We start from the raw sequence: 25,919 nt of genomic DNA, 5'->3' as shown, positions 1-25,919 counted from the left end.
TAGAGTCCACAAAAGCACCGGAGCACGACTTCTTCATGTCAAAAAAGATACAAAAATGACCAAAAAAGTCACAAAAAGACACAAAATGACAAAAAAAGACACAAAATGACAAAGAAAGAGACAAAGTGACAAAAACAGACACAAAATGACAAAGAAAGAGACAAAGTGACAAAAACAGACACAAATTGACCAAAAACCCCCACAAAAAAAGACACAAAATGACTAGAAAAAAGACAAAATGACAAAAACAGACACAAAATGACCAAAAAAACCCACCAAAAAATTCACAAAATGACAAAAAAAAGACGCAAAATAACTAAAAAAAGACAACAGACACAAAATGACCAAAAAAAGACACAAATAAAGACACAAAATTACATGAAAATGATTCAAAAATGGACAAAATAGTCGAAGACTCCATAGAGTTAATAGATTTAGACCTTTCATTGACCTGGGACAGCTCAAACATCGACCCAAATCATTTAATTAACTCACCACATCACATTTCATGGACTCCACTTAGAAGTTAACAACTAAGCTGCTGTTAAGATTGCTTGCTAAAAATAAGAACGATACAAAAAAAGTATTATTTGAAAGATTTATTTGCAGTTATACTGTTAAATATTTAAGGTCAGATTGAGCACAAGTTGTTTTCGGTTCTCTGAACTGTACAGAACTTCAGTAATGACGACAGCAATCCAATAAAAACACTGAGACCAGTTGTTCATTGAGAGTTTCATTGAGATAAACAGCCCGATTCATGTCATTATCCAAGACGTTTAGCTGAGATTTAATAAGAAAAACCACTGATGTAAATGTGGGGATAGTCACAGTTTGTGAAGCCAGAGATATTGTCAAATAGAGATAAAAAGAGGAAGTGAGAGGTGAATTTTTAAAAAAAATGTCTAGGACTGCAGCGTCATTGTGAATCAGAAGAAGAATCTTTAACGTCCGTGCTTTCCGTGGCCTCGCTGACTTCACTCAGCTCTTTGCTCTCTCCTCCGCTGTCCCTCTCGCTCTCTCTCTCCTGGTCACCGGAGCCGGACGGACTCTGGCCCGACGGAGCCTCCTGGCCCGTAACGCGCACTCCGGGCTTCCTCAGCTTTGGGACATATAGACGGAAAAACACAGGGACATAGGAAGTCAGGATCTGCTCGTCTGACACCAAGGTTATTATAGTTATCACGAAAACTAACGAAATAACAAAACTAGAATTGAAAAAACATTTTCGTTAACTGAAGGAAAAATAAAAACTTGAGTTTTTAAAAAACGATTGAAAATGTAATAAAACCTGATAATGTAATAACTTCCCGATAATAAAAATATGCACTTGAGTCCACTGAAAATGTAATAAAACCTGATAATGTAATAACTTCCCGATAATGTAATAAACCCGATAATGTAATAAAAATCTGCACTTGAATCCACTGAAAATGTAATAAAACCTGATAATGTAATAACTTCCCGATAATGTAATAAAAATCTACACTTGAGTCCATTGAAAATGTAATAAAACCTGATAATGTAATAACTTCCCGATAATGTAATAACCCCAATAATGTAATAAAAATCTGCACTTGAATCCATTTAAAAAGTAATAAAACCTGATGATGTAATAAATTCCCAATAATGTAATAAAATCTGCACTTGAGTCGGTTAAAAATGTAATAAAACCTGATAATGTAATAACTTCCCGATAATGTAATAAAGTGCATTTCCCAATAATGTAATACACTTTTTACCAATAATGTAATAAAGTATAACATTAATGGGAGGTTACTACATTATCAGGTTAGCCTTCATTTCACTACTCCTGATAATGTAATAATTCCCCAATATTGTAGAACCTGATAATGTAATAAATTCCCGATAATGTAATAACCCTGATAATGTTATAAAGATCTGCACTTGAGTCCATTGAAAATGGAATAAAACCTGATAATGTAATAACTTCCCGATAATATAATAAAGTGCATTTCCCAATAATGTAATACACTTTTTTTTTTACATTACATTATTGGGAAATGCACTTTATTACATTATCGGGAAGTTATTACATTATCAGGTTTTATTACATTATCAGGTTCTACAAGCATTGAAACCAAAGAGAATCAAGTCACCTCATCGGCCATGTGGGCCAGGTCTCTCTTCATGGCGTAGGCGTCCTCCCCATCAGCATAATATTTAGGCTCTACCTCACTAATCCTGAGGAAGAAAAAACACGTCAGTTAGTCAGAACAAGTATCTTAAAGTGCATTTTAATGGGAATTTGGGAGTTTTAGCCTCCTGGGAATAGTTTACTTTCTACAAGTTGAGCATATATTAACTCATAAGAACCCAGACCTCAAAGGAAAATTATGGGGGATAAACCACAGACCAAGTGGACCACATAGAATACATTTATGATGTTTAAAAAAAAGTCTACCCCTATATGTCAAAGATCTATGATGTGACATGATGTGATGTGACGATACGTTATGTTTATGATATTTCTTATTTTAAAATACAAAAACTAGACACATTTTCTGCTTACAGAGACACAAATTTGACTTTTTCTTTGCATCTCCACAACATTTATCAAAATTGTGACATTAACAGTGCTGTTTAACAACTAATTATTTGTCAGATTTGTTTTAAAGTAACAAAATGAGAATAAATCAATAATAAATTAAAAAAATAACTATTTGCCTTTTTTGTTTGTGTCTCCATAACATATATCAAAATTGTGACTTTAATTTGTTCAGGAAATATGGTCAGAACAAGTTATATGTAATACAGGACATTAACAGATTAGACTTGTTTAATGGGTTTAAACTTTTTTTAAGCTTTTGGAAATTAGCTACTTTTTCACATTTCTGTTTCTAGACACAGAAACATTTTGGAGAAGTCTTGTTTAGGGATTTAATGAGTTAAAGTGAAGCATAAAGCTGAATATGGGAGATTCTAGAAGATTTCAAGTGTTTGTCACTATGGGTTCTTATGGGTTAAATAAGCAGTTTGCAAGATTTAGTGACATCTAGTGGTGAGGCTGCAGATTGCAAAATGCTGAACACAATAACTAACTGGTGGCCTTTATTAGGTAACATAACAACCCAAAAGGCTCTCTGAGGTCAGTTTCATGTTTCCATCTGCTAATTTCTCTGTTCATGTTGAAGATATCCATTAGAAAAGTTTGATGGAAACACCAAAACTCATCAAAACTTTCAGAAATGTGCATAAAAGTTTTAACACTCACTTAAGGTGGATTTTGTCTTTTTTTAAACAGTCAATGCGCTTAACGGGAGATGGAAATGCTTTTTTCTGATGTAGTGAACATTTAACTCACATGACTGATCAGCTGTTTCCTCTGACAGAAAGGAACAATTATAAGATCCCCAAACTTATAATTTGTTTAACTTGCCTAAAGACTTCTTTCAATTTTCTCTTGTGGGTAGCCAAAGTTGTCCGATTTGTAACCTCTTTTTGGTTATTTTTTCTCTACTTCTTCTTTTTATTGATGGATTATCCAACAGCGATACATTACACTGCCATCTTCTGACCAAAGTAAATCACACGCACTGCTCCTTTAACCCTCGAGGCCTCTTTAAAATCACCTTACACTTTACGCCTTAAGGTCCCTAAATGGTCCCTCTCATACAAGTGTCATAAAAATGTGATATATATTTTTTTTCACTTTCATTGCATCAAACCTTTTAGCAGCTAGATAGATATAGAAAATATTTTTTCTTTTTTTTATGCCCCTTTTGTCATAAGAACCCCTGATTTTTTTAAAGGGCAAAAAAAAAAGGATGCAATATTTTCAAAAATAAGGTGCAAAGTGGAATATTTGGGGTGAGGTTATTACAGCCTCGACGAGGTCGACAATTGATAACAATATTGATGTTCATGCATTATTACTTTTGGAGCTCTGACAGTTTATTCCAAAAACTTACACTTTACACCTTAAGGTCCCTAAACGGTCCCTCTCATACAAGTGTCATAAAAATGTGTTTTTTTTTTCCACTTTCATTGCATCAAACCTTTTAGCAGCCTCAGACCTAAACATAGATATAACAAATATTTTTTTCTTTTTTTAAATGCATTTTTTGTCATAAGAACCGCTGATTTTTTAAAGGGCAAAAACACAAAATATGCAATATTTTCAAAAATAAGGTGCAAAGTGGAATATTTGGGGTGAGGTTATTACAGCCTTGACTAGGTCGATAATTGATAACAATATTGATTTTCATGCATTATTACTTTTGGAGCTATGAGAGTTTATTCCAAAAACGTACACTTTACGCCTCTCATACAAGTGTCATAAAAATGTGATATATAAATATTTTTTTCACTTTCACTGCATCAAACCTTTGAGCAGCTTCAGACCTAACCATAGTATAAAAATATAATATACATTTCTTATTTTTTATGCCCTTTTTGTCATAAGAACCCCTGATTTTTGAAAGGGAAAACACAAAAGTGCAAAGTGGAATATTTGGGGTGAGGAGCGGGCAACTCTAAATTGAAAATTTTTGTCAGAAAACAAGCAAGTTTAGAGCTCTCATCATTAATAAAATAATCTTAATCCTGTACTCACTACACCAACACTATAAATCACCTAAATATATTAGCAACAAGCTAATAATGGGCCGAGTTATTGTTCTGGCTTTTACTCATGACTTTAGTGTTTATAACAATCTGGGCTACAGCCACACTCACCGTAAATAATAACAAACGCTTTTAACAAAATAAAAGCACTGAAATAAGGTTCACAAAGAAATAAGACTTACTGGAATTTAAGTGTGTTTGAGTAGAGGTGCAGGGCTGCTCGGTTGCTGCAGAGGACAAAAAGATTCATTGGTGAGAAGAAGCACTAAAAAACAATCATTAATCAGAATAAAACAAAGAGAAACTAAGTCCCCAGTGAGCCACGGTACCTTTTGCGAACATGAAGCGAGACGTATTTAGCATTGAAGTTTTCTATCATGGCGCGGCTGGCCTGGTCCATCAGCTTCTGAGCCAGACCAAGACGTCTGTGGGAACGCTTCACAGCCTGGAGACACAGAGAAACCAGATAAATGTCTTTAAAACATGCTTCATAAACAAGGAAAGAAGGCTATGAAGTGTCTCTGGTTCAGACTCACCAGTGATGTGATGTGTCCATGAGGAACATCATCAGGGTCCTCCTCCCTGTTTACAGTCACACAAGTGTTTCAGAATCACAAAAAAATAAATCTCATGTAAGCAAAGTGACCAAGAAAACATTTTTCCACTTAAGAAACATTACCAAAGTTAAGCACAGCAAGATGCAAAACAACTGATTCATGCCAACTTAAGTAGCAGGTTATATTATTATTATTGCAATGCCCTTTTCACTGATAGGGAAAAAAAGTCTGCCGCCAGAATTTTAACAAAGACAGACTACATTTCTAGGGCTGCAACTAACGATTATCTTCATTATTGATGAATCTGTCTGTTATTTAAATGATTAATCGATTAGTTGTTTGGTCAATGAAATGTTGAAAAATGTCAATCAGTCCTCAAATCTCTTGTTTTGTCCACAAACCAAAGAGATAATCAGTTTATTGTCATAAAGGAACAAAGAAACCAGAAATATTCACATTGATGAAGCTGAAATCAGAGAATTGATTTGAATGGACTTATTGTCTTAAAAACCGATTAATTTAATCATCGATTATCGTCGATTGTTGCGGCTCTAAATTATATATAATAATAAGTAATTTATAATAATAAGTACAATATACTTTGTGCAAGTGGGATCTTATAAAATAAAATAGGCACACAGATACTCACATATTTGCCAGCACATATCCCACAATTTTGCCATTTTCATCCTCTGCGATGTTTTAGAATCACAAGCAACAAGACTTGAGTTTCAAATCCCATCTATAGACGAGTGTTACTACATCATCTATGAAGTTTTAGTAATGAAAGAATCACTTTCTCTGTGAGGCTTCAGAAAGCCAAATTTGAGGAAATCCTGGAGAAGTGGAGATTGTACAACGCCCCAAAATGTTTAATATTATGTATCTTTCCTTTTTTAAATATTTTTTAATCTGTTTTACAACTGCTACAGATGGAAACACCCCAAAGTTCTGTTTGTTTGTTTATAACTAGATAAAAATGTGAAAATATGGATCACAATAGAGCTGCAACAATTATTCGATTAATCGAACAATAATCCATTATTAAGTGTCAACTATTTTGATTATCGAATAATTGGTTTGAGCAGTTTTTTAAAGACAATAAGTTCAAATTTTCTGATTTCAGCTTCTTCAATGTGAATATTTCTGGTTTCTTTGTTCCTTTATGACAATAAATTGAATAAACAAGAGATTTGAGGACGTGATCTTGTGGTTTGGGAAACACTGATTGATATTTTTTTCAACATTTTGTTGACCAAACAACTAATCGATTAAATAATCGACAGATTAATCGATAACTTTGTCATCACCAATTATCATAACGGTGATGACTGTTGTAATGTGCTATTGAAATGTGATTCTAAATAAATAAAAAAAATCTAAAAGAAAATGTTTAAAAATGAGATGGTGAATTACAATTATATAATAATAAGTACTTCATAAAAATTAAGTACAATATGCATCTACTTTGTACAAGTGGATTCTGATAAATAAATAAATAAAATAGGCACACAGATACTCACATTTTTGCCAGCACATATCCCACAATTTTGCCATTTTCGTCCTCTGCGATGTATGAAAGCTAAAACAATAAAAAAACAAAAAAAACAACAACAATGAGTGCCAAACATTGAAATCCACAATAGTGATTTTAAAGTGACTTTAACCCTCTGGAGTCCACGAAAGCGCCGGAGCACAACTTCTTCATGACGTAAAAAAAAAAAAAGACACAAAATGACAAAAAGAGACAAAATAACTAAAAAAAAGACACAACAACACAGACACAATGACCAAAAAAGACACAAAAAACTAAAAAAAGACACAAAATCACAAAAAAAGACAAAATGACTAAAAAAGACACAAAATAACCAAAAAAAGACACAAAATAACCAAAAAAAGACACAACAACACAGACACATAATGACCAAAAAAGACACAACAGCGGACACAAAATAACTAAAAAAAAATACACAAAATAACTAAAAAAAGACACAACAACAGACACATAATGACCAAAATAGACACAAAAAAACTAAAAAAAAAAGACACAAAATGACAAAAAAAGACAAAATGACTAAAAAAGACACAAAATAACCAAAAAAAAGACACAAAATAACCAAAAAGAGACAAAATAACTAAAAAAAAGACACAACAACACAGACACATAATGACCAAAAAAGACACAACAGACACATAATGACCAAAAAAAGACACAACAACAGACACATAATGACCAAAAAAAGACACAACAACAGACACATAATGACCAAAATAGACACAAAACAAACAAAAAAAGACACAAAATGACAAAAAAAGACAAAATGACTAAAAAAGACACAACAACAGACACAAAATGACAAAAAAAAGACAAAATGACCAAAAAAGACACACATAAAAGACATGAAAAGGATTTAAAAATGGACAAAATAGCCCTATAAGACTCCATAGAGTTAAAGTGAGAAACATGAAGCACCTGAGGCCAGGACAGTCCGTGATAGAAATAATATTTCATCTGGTAGTTTTCTGGAAGACACAGCAGGTTACAGTGCTGCATGTTCATCAGGTCCTCCGGCTGAAGAAACAAACAGAAACAGAGAGATAAATGTAAAATCCCTGAATGTGCAGATAGATCTGTGTTGAGCTAACAGAAGCTATGCTAACTCAGCTAGCATAGAGCAGAACCAGCATGGCTGCCGGGAGGCTTCAGCTCACTCACCCTCGCGTTTCTTATGTTCATGATGTTAGTCGGTTTGTAATCTGGACTGTGAAGACAGAAATAAAATATACACGAATCAATCAAATCATAATAATGACACTGGAAAGGTTTTAAAGAGCTCGTCTCGCTAACTAGCTCAGTCGACTCGCTAACCGAGGAAGGGAGGAGCGGAAGGAGCGTGCCACAATAAAGTCCGCCGTTTCCGGTCACAGTGTGCGCAGAGACTTCACAATAAAAGTTGTAATACTTTCATGTGAACGATTTGGTCGCGTAAATCACTTTTACTTTGAAATAATGGCTTCACGTCGACTTGGATGTTATGTTGTGGGTTACAGTTGGAAACTTTACACAGCATCAGGCTGGATACCATAGATATCTATGGGAACACCAACCAGGCAGACTGGTTTCTGCAGAAGGCCCTAAAACTATTCAGAGAAGTATTCAGATCACCTACTTAAGTAAAGTACTAATACCACACTGCAAAATGACTCCTCCACAAGTAAAAGTACTTTAGTAAAAATATAAAAGTATCAACATCAAAATATATTTAAGTATCAAAGTACTTGTTATGCAGAATGGATCCATCAAAAGAAACTCTGAAAGAAAATACTTTATAAATGCTGCATGAATTAAAGCTTTTGCCATTAAATATTAATATGTTTTTGTTAGAGATATGGTGGTTAGTACATTTAATAGTGAGAAAAAGTATTTTTACAAAAAATAAATGCAAAAATGATGGCTTGTATATATATTACAGTATATTTTTGTTACAAACACGGTGCCAGTGTATTTTACAGTGGAGTAATGTACATATATATTTTTTTAAATGTTAAAAATACTGTTTTGGCTGACATTTAGTGTTTCATTGTTACTGAAACTGCATTAACCCATTTATCATTTTACGGTCTTTTACTGTCATGGTTTTGCAGTTTTTCACCGTAAAATCGACACTTTTTTTTTTTTTTTTACTTACAGTGTATGTTATATATCCTTTATTTAACCTGGTAAAAGTAAAAAAAATATATATTTCCAAGAGAGACCTGGCCAAGAAAAGCAGCATAAAAAGAGACAAGTTACAACATTACACACAGTTATCATACTTTTTTTTTACAGTGTTGAATAATTATTTGCCTTTTTTTTTTTTTTTTTTTACAGTGAAGCCTATACTGCAGATTTTACACTTTACAATCACGATCACTATTTTTTTTTTTTTGTGATGCTGTGCAAAACAAAGTCAGTGGCCACTATGCTGCAGGTTTCTGCAGGTGTAGCAGCGTGAACCAATCAGCAGTGAGACATGCAAATGCAGCAGGTGTCAGCAGGGAGGGAGTGTGGAGGAAACCAGTCTTCTTTAGAATAATAAGAGCCGAGCAGCAGGCGGGTCCACAACATTCACCGGACCTGTTCTCTGATGGGACCTCAGACCACTTCACCCCCCTGATGGAAGAAACGCTATGGCTGTGAAAAGTTTCCTGAGAGAAAACAGAAAAGAGCGACTCTGTGGCTGAGACGCGCTTCTGACTAGATGGAGGCGGACCTGAGGCTCGAGTCCACTTTATGGGTCGGGACTAAGAGGTACCGGGCCGTCCTGACGGGCTGGCACCTCAACTGGACCGAGGTGGACAAGAAGAACCGGGACAAGAGAACAAGTAGGTGGCTCTTTATTCCCCAACACATCTGTATCATTTTTTTTAAAACTTTATTAAAGCAACACAAAGCAAGACAATACACCAACAACAATACAAAACGCCGTCAGGTGGTCTCAACAATACATATAAAAAAAACGTAAAGTTTACATAAATTCAAAGTTTTTACAGCTTTTAAGTTGGAAGATTTCTTAACCCTCTGGAGTCCATCTATTTATTGAAAATACACATGTTTTATTTACAGTATACTGTTTGGTTTCATTTACAAAGACAAGAAAGAGAGGTGGTTTTCGATGTATTAATGTAGCGATATTTATGGATATGCCATTTGGCCAACTGTATTATAAGATTGATGAGAAATCAGGTTACAAATATCTTCCCATACTTTGGTTGATGTGTATATAAAGCTGTAGGGAGAGAGTGGAGCAGTCACGTTGCTGCTGCTGCTTGTTTAAAGCCACAACCTGTTTCCTGTCTGCACTCAACTCAACTCAACTGGCACAACATGTTGATGACAAACTCTATATTTAACGCTCCAACTTGTTAGGCAAGTGTTACAGGTACTACTGCTCTATACACTGCAAAAAAAGGAGTGTCTAATTGATTATTAAATCTAGAAATAAGCATGTTGAACACTTAAAATAAGAAATTAACTCTTAAAACAAGATAAATTAAATCAGCAATGAACTGGCCCGAGCAGAGTGACCAGACAATTATTTGTTTCTTACCAAGATAAAAAAACAACAACTTTAGATTTAGAAGTGTTAGATAATTTGTCTTGTTTTAAATATATATATATATATATATATATATATATATATATATATATATATATATATATATATATATATATATATATATATATATATATATATATATATATATATATATATATATAGGGCAGTGCAACAGTGGAACTCACTCCTTTATCATATTACTCAATTAAATCTATATAGCTTTAAAAACACTTTAATAGTCATTATCTAAATATCAACTTTAATTGATGCAGCTGTGTTTTTGTGTTGTTTTGTTTTGTATTTGTTTTGTGATCTCAACCATGTTTTATGTGAAATGTAATGATGTATTGTCTATGTGACACAAAATGGCCCAAAAAAAGTAATCACTTGCAATTACTAGTAATTTCTATAAATAATAATGATGAAATTATAATCAAATTAACAGCATTGTTTACTGTGCCATATTGCCATATACACTACCATTAAAAATCACAATGTTTAACAGTTTTTTTATTCTTACATTAAACAAATCAGTCCTGTAAACACCACTAAAATCACAGTGTTTAATTGTTTTTTATTTTACAGTATAAAAAAACAGTACTATAAATTAAAATACAGTAATTCCACTGTAAATAATAATGCCAATAGAGCGTTGGAACCAGCGTGAACTAAACAATGTGTGCTACAGGTTACAGGGAGGGTTTAATTAATCAGACAGCTGCTGACAGAAAACATGAAGAACAAGTCGAACAGCACAAACATGAAACACAAGCTGCTGCAACAGATGATACACACAGTTCTAACACACCTGCTGGCATAGTTTAATAAAATGGTCAGTTATGCAAATTAATCGGCAGGTAAATTACTAACTGACTAACTTACTGTAGTTATTATTTACAGTAGAACTACTGTATTTTTATTTACAGCACTGTTTTTTTTAGCCTGTAAAATAAAAACAAACACTGATTTTAGTTTTATTTACAATACTGGTTTCTTTACTGTAAAATAAAAACAATTAAACACTGATTTTTTAGTTGTGTTTACAGTACTGATTTGTTTACTGTAAGAATAAAAAAAACAGTTAAACATTGTGATTTTTAATGGTACTGTTTATGGCAATACGGCACAGAAAACAATGCTGTTAATTTGATAATAATAATTAAGAAATTAACTCTTAAAACAAGATAAATTAAAGCTTAATTTCTTATTTTAAGTGTTTTTAACTGCAATAAATAAGTTCTGCACCTCTATGGAATCAAATTAATATTTTTAGGGATTACTTAAAGAAAGCATAGTTTCAGGGGGGTCTAAAGTGACCCGACTAAGTTTTTATATTCAATATCTTTGCAATAAATTAATTTCATCATTAAGTATTTCAGGTTTTCCTCAATTAACTTGTTTTTGATCATCATACATCCTAGCTTTTTGTTTTATTTTCTTACTTTTTAAATAAAAAAACCTTTTTCGTATCACTACGCTTCTAATGCACAAGGTCATTTTTGACCCATGTGTGTATACTTGATATAATGATACATAAACTATTTTTCATCATAAAATATGAAAGGAAAAATGGACATAATGATCTGTTGTAATAAAAAAAAGATATTCAAACAGTAGAACATTAGAAGGTGTTTATATGTTGTTGTTTAGGGTTACCAGCTGTGCTTTTCCCTAATATGACGTGTCAAAAAGGCCAGAAGAGAGATCATTTCACACCTTTTACAGCTGCAGGCCAGCAGTCTGTCCTGTGGTTAAACTATTATATTCATTGCATGCAAAGCAGCGTTTCCACTGAAGTTCATGTGTGTTTGTGATTAAAGTTTCAGTACCTGTAGCCGAGGTGGTTGGAGTGGAGGAGGGCCGGGTGGAGGTCCTGCCCCACAAGTCAGTCGAGGACACGGACAAAGACTTCACAGGTGAGTCCTCAGGAGACGCTCAGGTGTCACAAAAACAAGCCCACACTCATTAAAGCTTCAGGACACCGTCTGAAGCTTTACATCTCTTTTATACAGGTGCACAGCACAAAGCTTTTAGACTTAGACTTTATTGATCCCTTTAGGATGAAATTAAAGTTCCAGTAGCATACAAATACAAATGCAATTAAAATAAACCATCGAGTGGTGTAAACAAAACAATACACTTCTAAAGCAAACAAGTGAAAAAAATAAATATCAGATAAATAAATGTAGAGAACTATTTGGAGGATGGATATATAGATAATGTAATGTAAAGAATGTATGGTGTTGTGTTTTTGTACGGTGGATAAATGACTAAATAAGAAGAAGACTTAAATTAGCAGTTAAATAAAATATTGCACAGTTATTGCACACGAAAAGGAAGAAGATGAGTGTCCAGCTTATTATTGTACACCATGGGTCTCAAACTCGCAGCCCGCGGGCCAATTGTGGCCCTCGTGACGATATTTTGTGGCCCCCACCTTGATATGAAAGTTTAATGTGAGTTTTCTATGAATGGCACTTTACTGTGTTGTGTGTGGAAGGTCCCTTTAATTACTTTTTTGTAATTTTGCGTCTTTTTTGGTAATTTTGTGTCCTTTTAAGTCATTTTGTGTCTTTTTTTGTCATTTTGTGTCTTTTTGGGGTCATTTTGTGTCTTTTTTAAAATAATTTTGTGTCTTTATTGTAATTTTGTGTCTTTATTGTAATTTTGTGTCTTTTTTGGTCATTTTGTGTCTTTTTAAAATAATTTTGTGTCTTTTTTTAGTAATTTTGTGTCTTTTTTTTTGGTAATTTTGTGTCCTTTTAAGTCATTTTGTGTCTTTTTTTGTCATTTTGTGTCTTTTTGGGGTCATTTTGTGTCTTTTTTAAAATAATTTTGTGTCTTTATTGTAATTTTGTGTCTTTATTGTAATTTTGTGTCTTTTTTTGGTCATTTTGTTTCTTTTTTTAAGTAATTTAGTTTTTTTCTGACACTTGGTGTCTTTTTGGGTCATTTTGTGTCTCTTTTTTAATAATTTTGTGTCTTTATTGTAATTTTGTGTCTTTTTTAAGTAATTTAGTGTTTTTTCACTCATTTTGTGTCTTTTTAAGAAATTTAGGGTTTTTTTGTAATTTTGTGTCTTTTTTTTTTTTTTTTTGTAATTTTGTGTCTTTTTTTGGACATTTTGATACTGCCTCCAGCGGCCCCCAGGTAATTTGAGTTTGAGACCCCTGTTGTACTCTCTCCTCCTCCCCCAAAGTGTCCATAACGTCCATAATGTCCACCAGTTTGTCCAGTGTCCTCCTCTCTGCCACCAAAGTCAGATAAGAGCCTTTATGACCGACTGCAACAAGTGGTTTAACAGCCTGGTTTTGTTTTCTCTCATTCAGTTTTCTACGTGAAGCGCAGCAGCAGTGGGAGCTCTCATGGGTTTCTATGGCGACTGGGCCGGACCCAGTTCAGCTGCCCCAGTCGGGTCCTCAGAGACCAGTGGACCAAACACCTGAGGGCTGCTGTCAAAACTCACAGTACGGATGAACATGATTAGAAAGTGTCTTTGTTAAAATCCTCCAGACTTTTGCTCGCTCTCAGAAACCTGTGATATATTCAAATAGAGTTCAATTCCGATACCAGGATTGGGAAAATGCTGGCATTGGTATCGGCAAGTACTGGAGTACTGGAGTCAATGCACCGATCCGATACCACGTAATTTATTAAATTAGTAATCTATTTACTGGTTCGCTCCATTAAGCTTTCTTTCCCTGGGATGTAATAACTCTCAACACTCAGAACTCTCAACACCCACACAGGATAAATTAACTAAAAGGTGCAATAAAACGGACATGTGCAATACAATTGATATGTGCAAAACATTATAGATGAGGTAGATTGAATGTTTGTTTTTAGTCATTTTGTGTCTTTTTTGGTCATTTTGTGTCTTTTTTTTTGTCATTTTGTGTCTTTTTTTGGTCATTTTGCACCTATTTTAAAGTAATTTTGTTTATTTCTGTCATTTTGTGTCTTTTTTTTGTCATTTTGTGTCTTTTTTTGCTTTCTTTTGGATATGTGCAAAACATTAAATCTACCTCATCTATAAATTATAGACCACAATGATAATCATATCACAGTCATGCAGGTGTAGGATGGTGTTTTTTATAACATACTGGTATCGGATCGGTACTCGGTATCAGCCGATACCCACAGCACAAGTATCGGAATCTGTATCGGGACGAAAATTTGGTATCGGAAATTCTCTAATTTCTAATGTGTCTCTCAGGTCCGTTGCGTCCAAAGAGGCTGTTGGTGTTCATCAACCCGTTCGGAGGGAAGCAGAAAGGAAGAGAGATCTACCACTCTCTGGTTGCTCCTCTGTTTGAGCTGGCTGGTATCAGCTCTCATGTCATAGGTGAGAAACAAATAAATGGTCTCATAGATGGATTTAAATTTAAATAAGATACTACAGGTGAATTGGGTAAAAGGATTTAACTTATAAATATCACCAGGACTATATCACCCTTGATTGCTTATTCAAAGTTGTTTCTTTTTCTAGAGAAAATTCTCTCAACAGCCATGAAAAAAATATATATATTTGCCATGTTTTTAGGAATAAAGTGTTCTATATACAATATATTTATATAGAAACAAACACCTATGTAAAAACTTTCCAAATATAAATAGGAATGAAACTGAAAGGTTTTGTTATAACATAAGAGTTACTGAAGTGGAAATGTCAGACTCAGAGTACGATAAAAAAAAATCTATATATATATTTTTCAAGTTGACAACTTACATTAAGACAAAATGTTTGTAACAACAGTTCTTTTGTTGTTTTTTATGTTTAAATATGCAAATTAGGCATTATCGAATGCTTACTTCAGGTAAAATTTAGGAGAAATCTACAGACACAAATATGTAAAGTGTTGTAAAATAAACACCTAAATTTGTATTTTGGAAGTTTTTTCTACATGTCGAGAACTAAACATGTTAACCATTTGATGCACAACAAAAATGACCCACATTAATTTCCTTCATGTTATTTATTGCTGCTGTGTGTTTCTGTGCTCTATCTTTTGATATCAACTTATTTTATGATTGAATATTCCAACTATTCTGTAAATATCTTGTTTTTGATAACAACAGATCATTATTTCCATTTTACCTCTCATACTTAATGAAGAAAAAAAGTTTTTGTCTCATTACATAGCTAACTTCTTGGCTAAGTAGCTTGCTAAGCTAACTACTTAGCCAAGAAGTTAGCTTAGTAGTTAGCTTAGCAAGCTACTTAGCCAAGAAGTTAACTAAGTAGTTAGCTTAGCAAGCTACTTAGCTAAATACTTAGCCAAGAAGTTAGCTAAGTAGTTAGCTTAGCAAGCTACTTACCCATTAGTTAGCTTAGCAAGCTACTTAGCTAAATACTTAGCCAAGACGTTAGCTAAGTAGTTAACTTAGCAAGCTTCTTAGCTAACAAAACAGATAGGCCTATGGATCATTTTTCACTCATGTTGTGAATTAAAAGTGTAATGACACAAAAAGGGATTTTATTAAAACATTAATAAAGGAAAACATAAAATTAGGATGTATGATGATCAAAAACAAACTAATTGAGGAAAACCTGGAATACTGAATAATGAAAATAATTTATTGCAAAGATATAGAACATAAAAACTCATACATATGTTGTGCATCAAAGGGTTAATAAAACAAAATAGCCCATAATTGCACATGATTCTTTTAAAAAGTGATTTGCAATCTATATGTACTCAAAAGATTTATTTTTGTAGTGACTGAGCGGGCAAACCAGGCCAGAGATCACCTGCTGAAGAAAGACCTGACAGGTTTTGACGGGTGAGAGTAAACACTGTGGCATGAGGGCATAATAACAGCTGAGCTCTCTGGGAGGTGCTTTCACAGCAGGAACTCTTGTGTTTGTTTACAACAGAGTGGCGTGTGTGGGTGGAGATGGCATGTTCAGCGAAATACTCCACGGTCTGATTGGGCGGACACAACAAGAGGCCGGCCTTTGTGAGAATGATCCCACTGTCTCCCTGCAGCCCTGTCCGCTTCACATCGGCATCATCCCTGCAGGTAAAGACTCTAGCCGTGTTTCCTTTAGGGGGAAGAGTGTCCACCAGGAAAAGTCTCAGGCCACGCCCTCTCAAAAGTCCGCTCACTCTGCGTGTCTCCATTACAAAAAGGCCTCCAGAGGGATTTAGAGACTCTGGAGGTGACGTATGGTTTTAGATCGTAGCTTAATCGCTTAGCGACAGTTTCAACTGTGACGTCACATACGCGACGGATTAAAAACGTGAGACTCAACTGTGGCCGCCGTCGCTAACTGTGCACAACGTCAGCAGCTGATCATAAACAAACCAGCATGGCTAATTATGCACATCATCTCCGCTGATCATAAACATAGTGATGGTGAATTAACCGGCATCACTAACTGTGCACAGAGTGTCCGGTGCTTGTTATAAACAAACAGAGATCGCTAAGTGAACACCTCCTGCAGCAGCAGCACATACACACTGTACTGCTACAGAGCTAACTGTTAGCCTGTTAGCACATACACACTGTACTGCTACAGAGCTAACTGTTAGCCTGTTAGCACACACACACTGTACTGCTACAGAGCTAACTGTTAGCCTGTTAGCACATACACACTGTACTGCTACAGAGCTAACTGTTAGCCTGTTAGCACATACACACTGTACTGCTACAGAGCTAACTGTTAGCCTATTAGCTATTTTTGCAAATTAACATCCCCTCCGGCTCTGTGACTGCAGCTGGGAGGGACTGCTGCAGGAGGACTGGGCTGATTCGACTCATTCTTACTCTTCTTAAGGAGCTGCCGGCCCCCACGGCTCGTTAAGAAGAGTAAGAACAAGTCTCCAAACGTCTCCAACAACACCCGAAAAAGTCGCTGGATTTGTCGAAAGTCGCTTCTTGAAAAAATAGTCGCTAAGGGGGTCTGAAAAGTCACTAAATATAGCAACAAAGTTGCTAAGTTGGCAACACTGCTTCGCTGGCTTTTACAAATGGCGTGTTGTTGTTGTGTAGAGTACTATGTCACATCCTGCTTAGTGTTCTATCCAATCAGTAACCAGGCTTTTTTCAGGGGAGAAAAAAGACCCTGCTCTTCTACAGGGATGAAAAAGTCCCGACAAAAGTCCACTCCAGACGGCTCGTATTCAAATTAGGGGCATTTTGGCAAGTTAGACCTGCATCATTCCGGGTATTGCCCAGTAGTGGAAACAGCCCTTCTGTTATTAGGTATTTATAAAGTGTTGCCGTGAGACTCATTGTCTTGTGTTGTTTCTGCTGCAGGTTCTACTGACTGTGTGTGTTACGCCACAGTGGGAGTGATCGACCCTGTTACTTCAGCTTTGCACATCATCATCGGTGAGGAAAAAATCATCTGAACCCTCTGAACACCAAGACATTTCAGGGCTTTTTTAATTGTTGTGGCTTTTTTTTGTTGTTTTAGATTTTTTTCTCACTGTGACCTTGTATTTCACTGCAATATATAAGTCGCTACAGTGCAGAAAGCTCACATTTTTATGATAATGCCTGTTTCTTTCTATTATAAACCCTGTATTTTTGGCAAGTTTTCAAAGAAAACATAAGTTTTGATGTGGTTCAGAGGGTTAAATACACATATACAAGCTATTTTCTTTACACATTCCTTTGGTTTCTTGATCGAGCTACCTAAAAGTAATTTGATACATATTTTTTAAATGCATGTTATTAAAATAGAGCCGTCTGTGCTTACAGGAGACTCTCAGCCTCTGGATGTGTGTTCGGTCCATCAGCCGGCAGCTCGCGTGCGTTACTCCGTGTCTCTGCTGGGTTACGGTTTCTATGGCGACGTGTTAGCTGAGAGTGAGAAACACAGATGGATGGGACCTCTCAGATACGACTATTCAGGTGACGATTCATTCAGAGAACAGAAACGACTACATGCTGTAACTGTAAATAACATGCTGTCAGACCAGGGGTCTCAAACTCGCGGCTCGTGGGCCAATTGCGGCCCTCGTGACAATATTTTGTGGCCCTCACCTTGATATGAAAGTTTAATGTGAGTTTTATATGAATGGCACTTTACCGTGTTGTGTGTGGAAGGTCCCTTTAATTACTTTTTTTTGTAATTGTGTGTCTTTTTAAAATAATTTTGTGTCTTTTTAAATAATTTAGTGTCTTTTTTCTGTCATTTTGTGTCTTTTTAAATAATTTAGTGTCTTTTTTCTGTCATTTTGTGTCTTTTTTGGTAATTTTGTGTCTTTTTTAAACAATCTTGTCTCTTTTTTGGTCATTTTGTGTCTTTTTTAAACAATTTTGTCTCTTTTTTTGGTAATTTTGTGTCTTTTTAAAATAATTTAGTTGTTTCTGTCGTTTTGTGTCTTTTTAAAATAATTTTGTGTCTTTTTAAATAATTTTGTGTCTTTTTTAAAATAATTTTGTGTCTTTTTAAAATAATTTTGTGTCTTTTTAAATAATTTTGTGTCTTATTTGGTCATTGTGTGTCTTTTTAAAAATAATTTTGTGTCTTTTTTCTGTCATTTTGTGTCTTTTTTGTCATTTTGTGTCTTTTTAAAATAATTTTGTGTCTTTTTTGGTAATTCTGTGTATTCTTTGGTCATTTTGTGTCTTTTTTGAGTAATTTTGTGTCTTTTTTCTGTCATTTTGTGTCTTTTTAAAATAATTTTGTGTCTTTTTTGGTCATTTTGTGTCTTATTTTAATAATTTTGTGTCTTTTTAAAAATATTTTTGTGTCTTTTTTTCTGTCATTTTGTGTCTTTTTTTATTTTTAGTAATTTTGTGTCTTTTTAAAGTAATTTAGTTCTTTTCTGTCACTTTGCGTCTTTTTTGTTGTTGTAATTTTGTGTCTTGTTTTGGTCATTTTGATACTGCCTCCAGCAGCCCGAGGCACTTTGAGTGTGAGACCCCTGTGTTAGACTCTCTGCATCTATTTTCATTTACAGAAGCTTTCCCTGACAGCTCTGTGACTGAGATGAAAGAACTTCATTTGCATGCTGTTTGAGAAAACATTTTAGGTCACAGAACCACATTCCCCGCATATGTTCTTTTTTCAAAGGGTTGTGTTTAGATTACCGTTGTCTATTTTCAGCTTACATACTTACATACTTGCTCTCCTTTTGTCTACAGGCACCATGGTTTACCTGAGCAACAGAAGCTATGCAGGCATAGTTCAGTATCTCCCCGCAGACCCGCTGCTCTCCAGCCCCCGGGACCGAACACGCTGCCTCTCAGGGTAAAACACCAACTACTGACACAGAGAAGGCTGCACACAATAAACACTGCAATTAGAAACTAGAACCAAAAAAGAAAATGACATATTATACAGACGTGGAGGTGTTTTATCACCTCAAAAAACTTCCAAAACAACCACAACCTGCAAGCGTGGGCGCGTTATCTATTTTTTCACAGTGTTATCTGTTTGGTACCTCGTATTTCCTGTTTGACAGTTTTTTTTCTGTACTTTCTGTACTTTGTAGTTTCCAGTTTGGACGGCCACAGTATTAGTTTCTCACGACAAAATGATTGTGGCCATGATGATGACAATATTATCGCATTAGTCAAATTAATCATTAACTTAAGTTTATTGTGCATTTTGTCTGTTTCTTGGCAAATAAATTACACTTCAAATACAACTTTAGGAAGGTGGAGGGACTGTGTGTAACCATAACTATAAGAAATTAACATTTTACTCACTGTGGCCTTCTATTTCGCTGTATATATATATCACTGTATGTGTGTATATATATATATATATATATATATATAGATAGATAGGTAGATAGATAGATAGATAGAACTATTGTAACTATTGTAGTAGAGCATTATTATTTAATTATAAAGTGCTGTCAGCAGGTTATAACGCATTGTAAGTATAATGCATTATAGACATGGGCTTTATATAAAGTGTTACAAAATCTTAATATCATAAAACAGTCAGTACCGTCTCACACTTGATGAGTAAAGGTGGTAGTGGTAAGTGTTAATAATATTAATAGTAATAATAAAATGTAATTATTATGACTTATGTTGATTCCATAGAATCAACACAAGTGAGAACTACCAAAAATGTATCACAGACTTAGATCATATGACTTTTGTCATATGTAACACAGTTATAATGACATAAGTCATGAGAAAAAAAAGGAAAGAATAAAAAGGAATTAATATATACAACACTTTTCCAAGGGCCCACTAGTGTCATGAATATTAGTGGGTAAAAAATTGGGTCTCCACATGCTTTACATATTGAACTATTTGCATGTTTCCAGCCTCTCCTGACCTCTCCTCTCAGCTCTGTGTAAATAGATTTTCAGTGAATATTTGTCATGTGACTGTTCATCTCAGCAGAATCAATCACAGTGTGGCTGAGGAGCAGAATTTAATGTTCTTAACAGGATCTAGTTATTCCAAACGGTTTATTTTAGCATTTTAACGTTCTAAATGACACATTAACATTAGATTTTTTAAATATCACAGTTTTTGTCAATACGTTTATATCTTTTCCTTTTTTCTATTTCAGCTAACAAACTTCACATAAACAACACAACCACAATTGTGTTTTTTTAGCATATTTTCATTAGTCCCAATTGTGTATTTAAGTTGAATAAGAGCAATTTTGATAACCTTAACCTCGTATATGAAAGGAGAGAAAGAGTTCCTGGGAGCAGCATCATTACTGTTAAAGCACCAGTGAAATGGTTTCAACTCACAGCTTGAGACAGTGTAACTATAACCTCCTGCAGCAGGGACTCAGGTGTTGTTGCACCTTGAGGAGCGTAGAAACCAGGAGGAACCTGATCTAGATGAAAGGTGACTCTCTCTCTCTCTCTCTCTCTCTCTCTGCTGTTAGAGCGTCTGATGTCTCTGTCTGAAGCAGGAGCCTTAACTGTCAGCTAGTGTCTTCTGAACGGGTGTCAAGGTTGATGAGTTTGTTGTTTCTCAGACTATGAGGAGGAGGAAAGAGAGGGAAAAAGGGAGGAAGGGTGAGAAAGAATGACAAAGAAGAGATGGAGAGGGACAGAAAGACAATGTTGATTCAGTGTAATTAGAATTAGGAGGGAAGAGAGAGAAGAAATGATGAAGGATGAAGGAGAGACAAAGACAGAGGGTTGGGCTATATTTTTTAAAATAAATTTGACAGTCTAGAAAGGAGAAAGACAGTAAGTAAAAGGAGAAAGAGAAGACAAATCAACACTTGCAGCTACACTGTAAAACCCAACTTGTTGTTTCAACTTAAATATTTGAGTGTCAATGCTGCAAAAGAATTTTATGTCAAGACAAAAAAAGACAAAAGACTAAAAAAAGGCACAAAATGACAAAAAAAGACTCAAAATGACTTAAAATAGACACAAAATGACTAAAAAAATACACAAAATTACCAAAAAAGACACAAAAAGACTAAAAAAAAGGCACAAAATGACTAAAAAAAGACACAAAAAAACAAAAAAAAGACACAAAATGAATAAAAAAGACTAAAAAAACAAAAAAATATTTTAAAAAGACACAAAATTACCAAAAAAAGGCACAAAATTACCAAAAAAAAAGAGTGAAAATGATTGTGTTTGTGTGTGTGTGTGTGTGTGTGTGTGTGTGTGTTTAGGTGCAGTGTGTGCTCCAGAAGCACAGAGAGACTTTTCCCCCACTCATCAGACTCTGGCTCCCTGTACAGCTCCCAGCTCAGCCAGTTCAGCAGTGACTCAGAAGGTAGAAACACACACACACACACACACACACACACACACACACACACACACACACATGGAAGTATTTTAGCCCATTTAGCAGAAATCATGCACCATTTAACCCTCTGGTTCAAGGTGTTTTTTGTTCGGTAACACTTTATATTAGGGAACACATATTCAACATTAATTACTTGCTTATTATCATGCAAATAAGTAACATATTGTCTCTTAATGAGTCATTATTAAGTAGTTATTAATGCCTTATTCTGCATGGCCTTATTATACAACCAGTAAGCCATTAATAATAAATAATTCTGAGGTTATTGAGGGAAAACTCTTAGTTAATGTCTGACTGGTTGTATAATAAGGCCATGCAGAAAAAGGCATTCATAACTTAATAATGACTAATTAAGAGCCAATATGTTACTTATTTGCATGCAACTAATTAAAGTTGAATATGTGTTCCCTAATATAAAGTGTTACCTTTTGTTCTTTTTACATTTTACTCACTGTGGCCTTGTATTTCACTGCAATATAATATAAATATAGTCCTGTACCTCTATGGATTCAGCAAAATCATGGCTAGAAGTGGGAACAACTCAAAAATGTATTTTGTGCAGAATAACACAGTTATGAAGTCATGCATAATACAAAAGAAAACACACAAATTGAATTATGAAGTATTTTTAAAAAATGGAATAAAAGGAAATCTATGTATAAACACTTTTTGTTATTTGGTTAGTTTTGGTTACCTATAATAACCTTGGTGTGTGCAGGTGAGTGGGTGAGTGTGGAGGGCCGGTTCAGGTGTGTGTCCATCACCTGTATGTCCAGCTCGTGTCCCAAGAGTCCTCTGGGTCTGTCCCCCTCTGCTCACCTGGCGGACGGGACGGGGGACCTCATCCTGGTGTGGGACACCCACCCACTGGGCTTCCTCAAGTTCCTCTACAGACACACAAGCACACAGGACCAGGTGAGGACAATATCACAGCACAACAGAGCTGCACTGAAAAAAAGGTGTGTCTAAAAACCAGATAAAACACTAAATCTGAGGGAAATGATCTTGCTGCATGGACAGATAATTTACCTTGACAAGATTTCTTATATTAAGATTATTAAATCTAGAAATAAGCATGTTAGCATAAGAAATTAAAGCTTAAATCAAGATGAATTAAAGCTGCCAGCAGTGATGAACTGGCCCGAGCAGAGTGACCTGATGATTATTTGGTTCTTACCAAGATTAAAAAAACTTTTTGTGTCTTTTTTGGGTTTTTTTGTTGTCTTTTTTGGTCATTTAACATCTTTTGTTTCTTTTTTGTCTTTTTTTGGTCATTGTGTGTCTTTCTTTGTCTTTTTGTGTCTTTTTGTGTCCTTTTTTGGACTTTTTGTGTCTTTTTTTTGTGTTTTTTGTCTTTTTTTTGTCATTTTGTGTCTTTTTTTGTGTCCTTTTTCTGGTCTTTTTGGGTCTTTGTGTCTTTTTGTGTTTTTTTTTTGTCTTTTTTTGTCTTTTTTCCTGGTCTTTTTTGTCCATTTTATCTTTATACATCTTTTTTTGGTCACAAAATGACCAAAAAAGACAAAACATGTACAAAAGAGATAAAATTAAAGCTGCAAGCAGTGATGAACTGGTCCTTATTTTAAGTGTTCAACATGCTTATTTCTAGATTTAATAATCTTAATTTAAGAAATCTTGTCAAGGTAAATTATCTGTCCATGCAGCAAGATCATTTCCCTCAGATTTAGTGTTTTTCTATCTGGTTTTTACACACCTTTTGTGCAGTGTGGACCAACAACTTTAAACACAGCTCGATCTGAAAATTCTGCTACTTTTCTTTAGTTTGATCTGCCGTTTGTGGAGGTCCACCGTGTGAAAGCCGTCCGGTTCTCGCTCTCCCCTGGAAAAGAGGAGGAGGAGGAGGAGGAGATCAGAGGGCAGCAGGGTGTCGGGACAGACGAGGTGGAGAGAGACTTCGTAGAGACGGTGAGCAGGAACGGATCCCAGCAGCATCTAGCAGAGAGAAACACAGACACGAGACATGAGCAGAAAGCAGCGAACCCCTTTATCTGTGGTCTGTGCTGCAGTAAACCTCCCGCTGTCTCCGTCTGGAACTGTGACGGAGAGATCCTGTCCTCCACAGAGATCCTCTGCAGGTAAGAGAGGGAAACTTTTCTTGTTCTGTAAATAAAAATAAAGTTGTCCTGCAAAAGTGGGGTGGTGATGGTGGGCCAAAAAAAATAAAAGTACTGTGTATGTATATTTTAATTTGCCCATGTATGCATGTTTTATCCATACTGGAGGATGGATTAACACACATCGATTAATTCATCGTTAATGTTAAAGATGCTCAAGTTGGCAGGTTTCTTCCAAACGCCCATCCCAAGCTCCAATACTTTAAATACATTAGATACAAAGTGTCAATAGGGCGTCTTTAGTTTTTGAAGTGGTGTGAACTTCTTTTTAAAAATGTTTCCCACTAAAATACAATCACAAATACGGTTGAATAAAGTAGTTCAGTCCTGTTTACTTCAATTCAAAACCATATCCAGAATTCCCGCTCCGATTTGGAAAAACTAATACATACACTCATATACTTACTGGTTTTAACAGACAACAGCACAACACTCCAATTTTAGCTTCTCTTTACTGGCTCCCTGTTCATTTTAGAATTGATTTTAAGATTTTACTGATCACCTTTAAAGCTCGTCGGGGCTCCAAGTTACATTTCAGATATATTGACACCTTATGAGCAGCCTCAGGTCCTCGGGTGGGTCCCTTCTATAATATATATTAATATTAATGGAGTGAAGAAACAAGAATACAGATTTATACATTAAGGAAAGTAAGAAAGGATAGTAAAAATGTGTTCTAATAAGTGACTCTTTATATAATAATCACCTTTATTTTGTTGCAAAGTATAGCAATGAAACTATTATCATTTTTGTCCAAAATTGACCTTGCTTCCAAACCTTTGACCTGTATACTTTTTTCATGAGTTTTATTCATTATTAATATTCTGATTCTAATTCTGTTAAAGCACTTTGTGAACGCTGTTTTTAAAGGTGCTATATAAATAAAGGTATTTATCTTGTATTTTACTGCAATATATAAAATCTCTATAAAATATATATCATGTCCTTTAGCTGTATGGAATCAGCACAATAATGGCTAGAAAGTGTGAACTCAAAAATGTCTCTAATTGCAGCTAATAATACTGATTCCTCTCCTCTCAGGGTTCACGGGCAGCTGGTGCGTCTGTACGCTCGCGGCATCGAGGACGGAGCCGCCGGCAACGACTGCAGCGAACAAAACGACAACAAGGAGACGCAGAAATAGTTTCACCTCGACTCTGAAGGGAGACGTGGAGGTGTTACAGCAGGGCTAGTTGGTAACTTCAGGGCCAAATAGTTCCTCATGTTTCAGGCACTTAGTCATGTTTTTTCACTGTAATAATGAACACAAAACTATTTATTCTTTAATGAGTGTGCGTTTGTCAAATACTTCTACTAAAAACATTAAAATACTGATAAAATGATGTTTTCCTCTGTGTGTAAACTTTTGTTCTGCACATTTTTATTTATTTTTACTTTGACTTCCAGAGAATACAATCATGGGGAATGGCAAGAGAAGATAAAATACATCTCAACACAATATTATGCTTTATTGTTGTCAGGGGTAACAGCAGCAACAGCTTGTATGTAACATAAACAATTGTTTTTAATGAAAATTAAAATATTTTAAGTATAAATATTGTTTAAATCAAAAGGAAACCCTATAGAACTGGTTTTAAATGACAAGTACTTGGGTTTTATTCTTGATCAGGAGCTTTCAGGTTATCAGGTTTTGTGATCTTAATTAATATATAGATAATTTTAAGCGTTCAACATGCTTATTTCTAGATTTAATAATCTTAATTTAAGAAATCTTGTCAAGTGAAATTATCTGTCCATGCAGCAAGATCATTTCCCTCAGATTTACTGTTTTTATCTGGTTTTTAGACACACCTTTTTTTGCAGTGTAG

At 34.8% G+C, this 25,919-nt stretch overlaps 2 protein-coding genes across 3 annotated transcripts; one reads left to right on the top strand and one right to left on the bottom strand.

Moving 5' to 3' along the window:
• Positions 1–584: 584 nt before the first annotated feature.
• Positions 585–8,044, bottom strand: naa10 (N-alpha-acetyltransferase 10, NatA catalytic subuni). Of its 2 annotated transcripts, none has more exons than XM_059332628.1 (8): positions 7,861–8,044; positions 7,618–7,716; positions 6,668–6,726; positions 5,124–5,169; positions 4,917–5,032; positions 4,770–4,814; positions 2,121–2,205; positions 585–1,111 (listed from the first exon to the last, which is right to left on the bottom strand). In XM_059332628.1, the coding sequence occupies exons 1-8, from the start codon at positions 7,879–7,881 to the stop codon at positions 920–922; spliced, it is 663 nt and encodes a 220-aa protein (XP_059188611.1). In that variant the 5' UTR covers positions 7,882–8,044; the 3' UTR covers positions 585–919. The 2 variants fall into 2 exon arrangements, with proteins under 2 accessions (XP_059188611.1, XP_059188612.1); XM_059332629.1 differs by having other exon boundaries at positions 585–1,102.
• Positions 8,045–9,310: 1,266 nt separating this feature from the next.
• zgc:158263 (ceramide kinase family protein) lies at positions 9,311–25,419 on the top strand. Its single transcript, XM_059332632.1, has 13 exons — positions 9,311–9,509; positions 12,064–12,159; positions 13,573–13,710; positions 14,460–14,588; positions 15,964–16,027; positions 16,122–16,267; positions 17,507–17,581; positions 17,954–18,106; positions 19,346–19,451; positions 21,819–21,922; positions 22,677–22,873; positions 23,738–24,051; positions 25,132–25,419. The coding sequence occupies exons 1-13, from the start codon at positions 9,386–9,388 to the stop codon at positions 25,232–25,234; spliced, it is 1,749 nt and encodes a 582-aa protein (XP_059188615.1). The 5' UTR covers positions 9,311–9,385; the 3' UTR covers positions 25,235–25,419.
• Positions 25,420–25,919: the final 500 nt, after the last annotated feature.

The sequence above is a fragment of the Centropristis striata genome, chromosome 5, assembly GCF_030273125.1.
Source record: "Centropristis striata isolate RG_2023a ecotype Rhode Island chromosome 5, C.striata_1.0, whole genome shotgun sequence".
Classification (NCBI taxonomy): domain Eukaryota; kingdom Metazoa; phylum Chordata; class Actinopteri; order Perciformes; family Serranidae; genus Centropristis; species Centropristis striata.
This window is presented reverse-complemented; position numbering and strand designations above follow the sequence as displayed.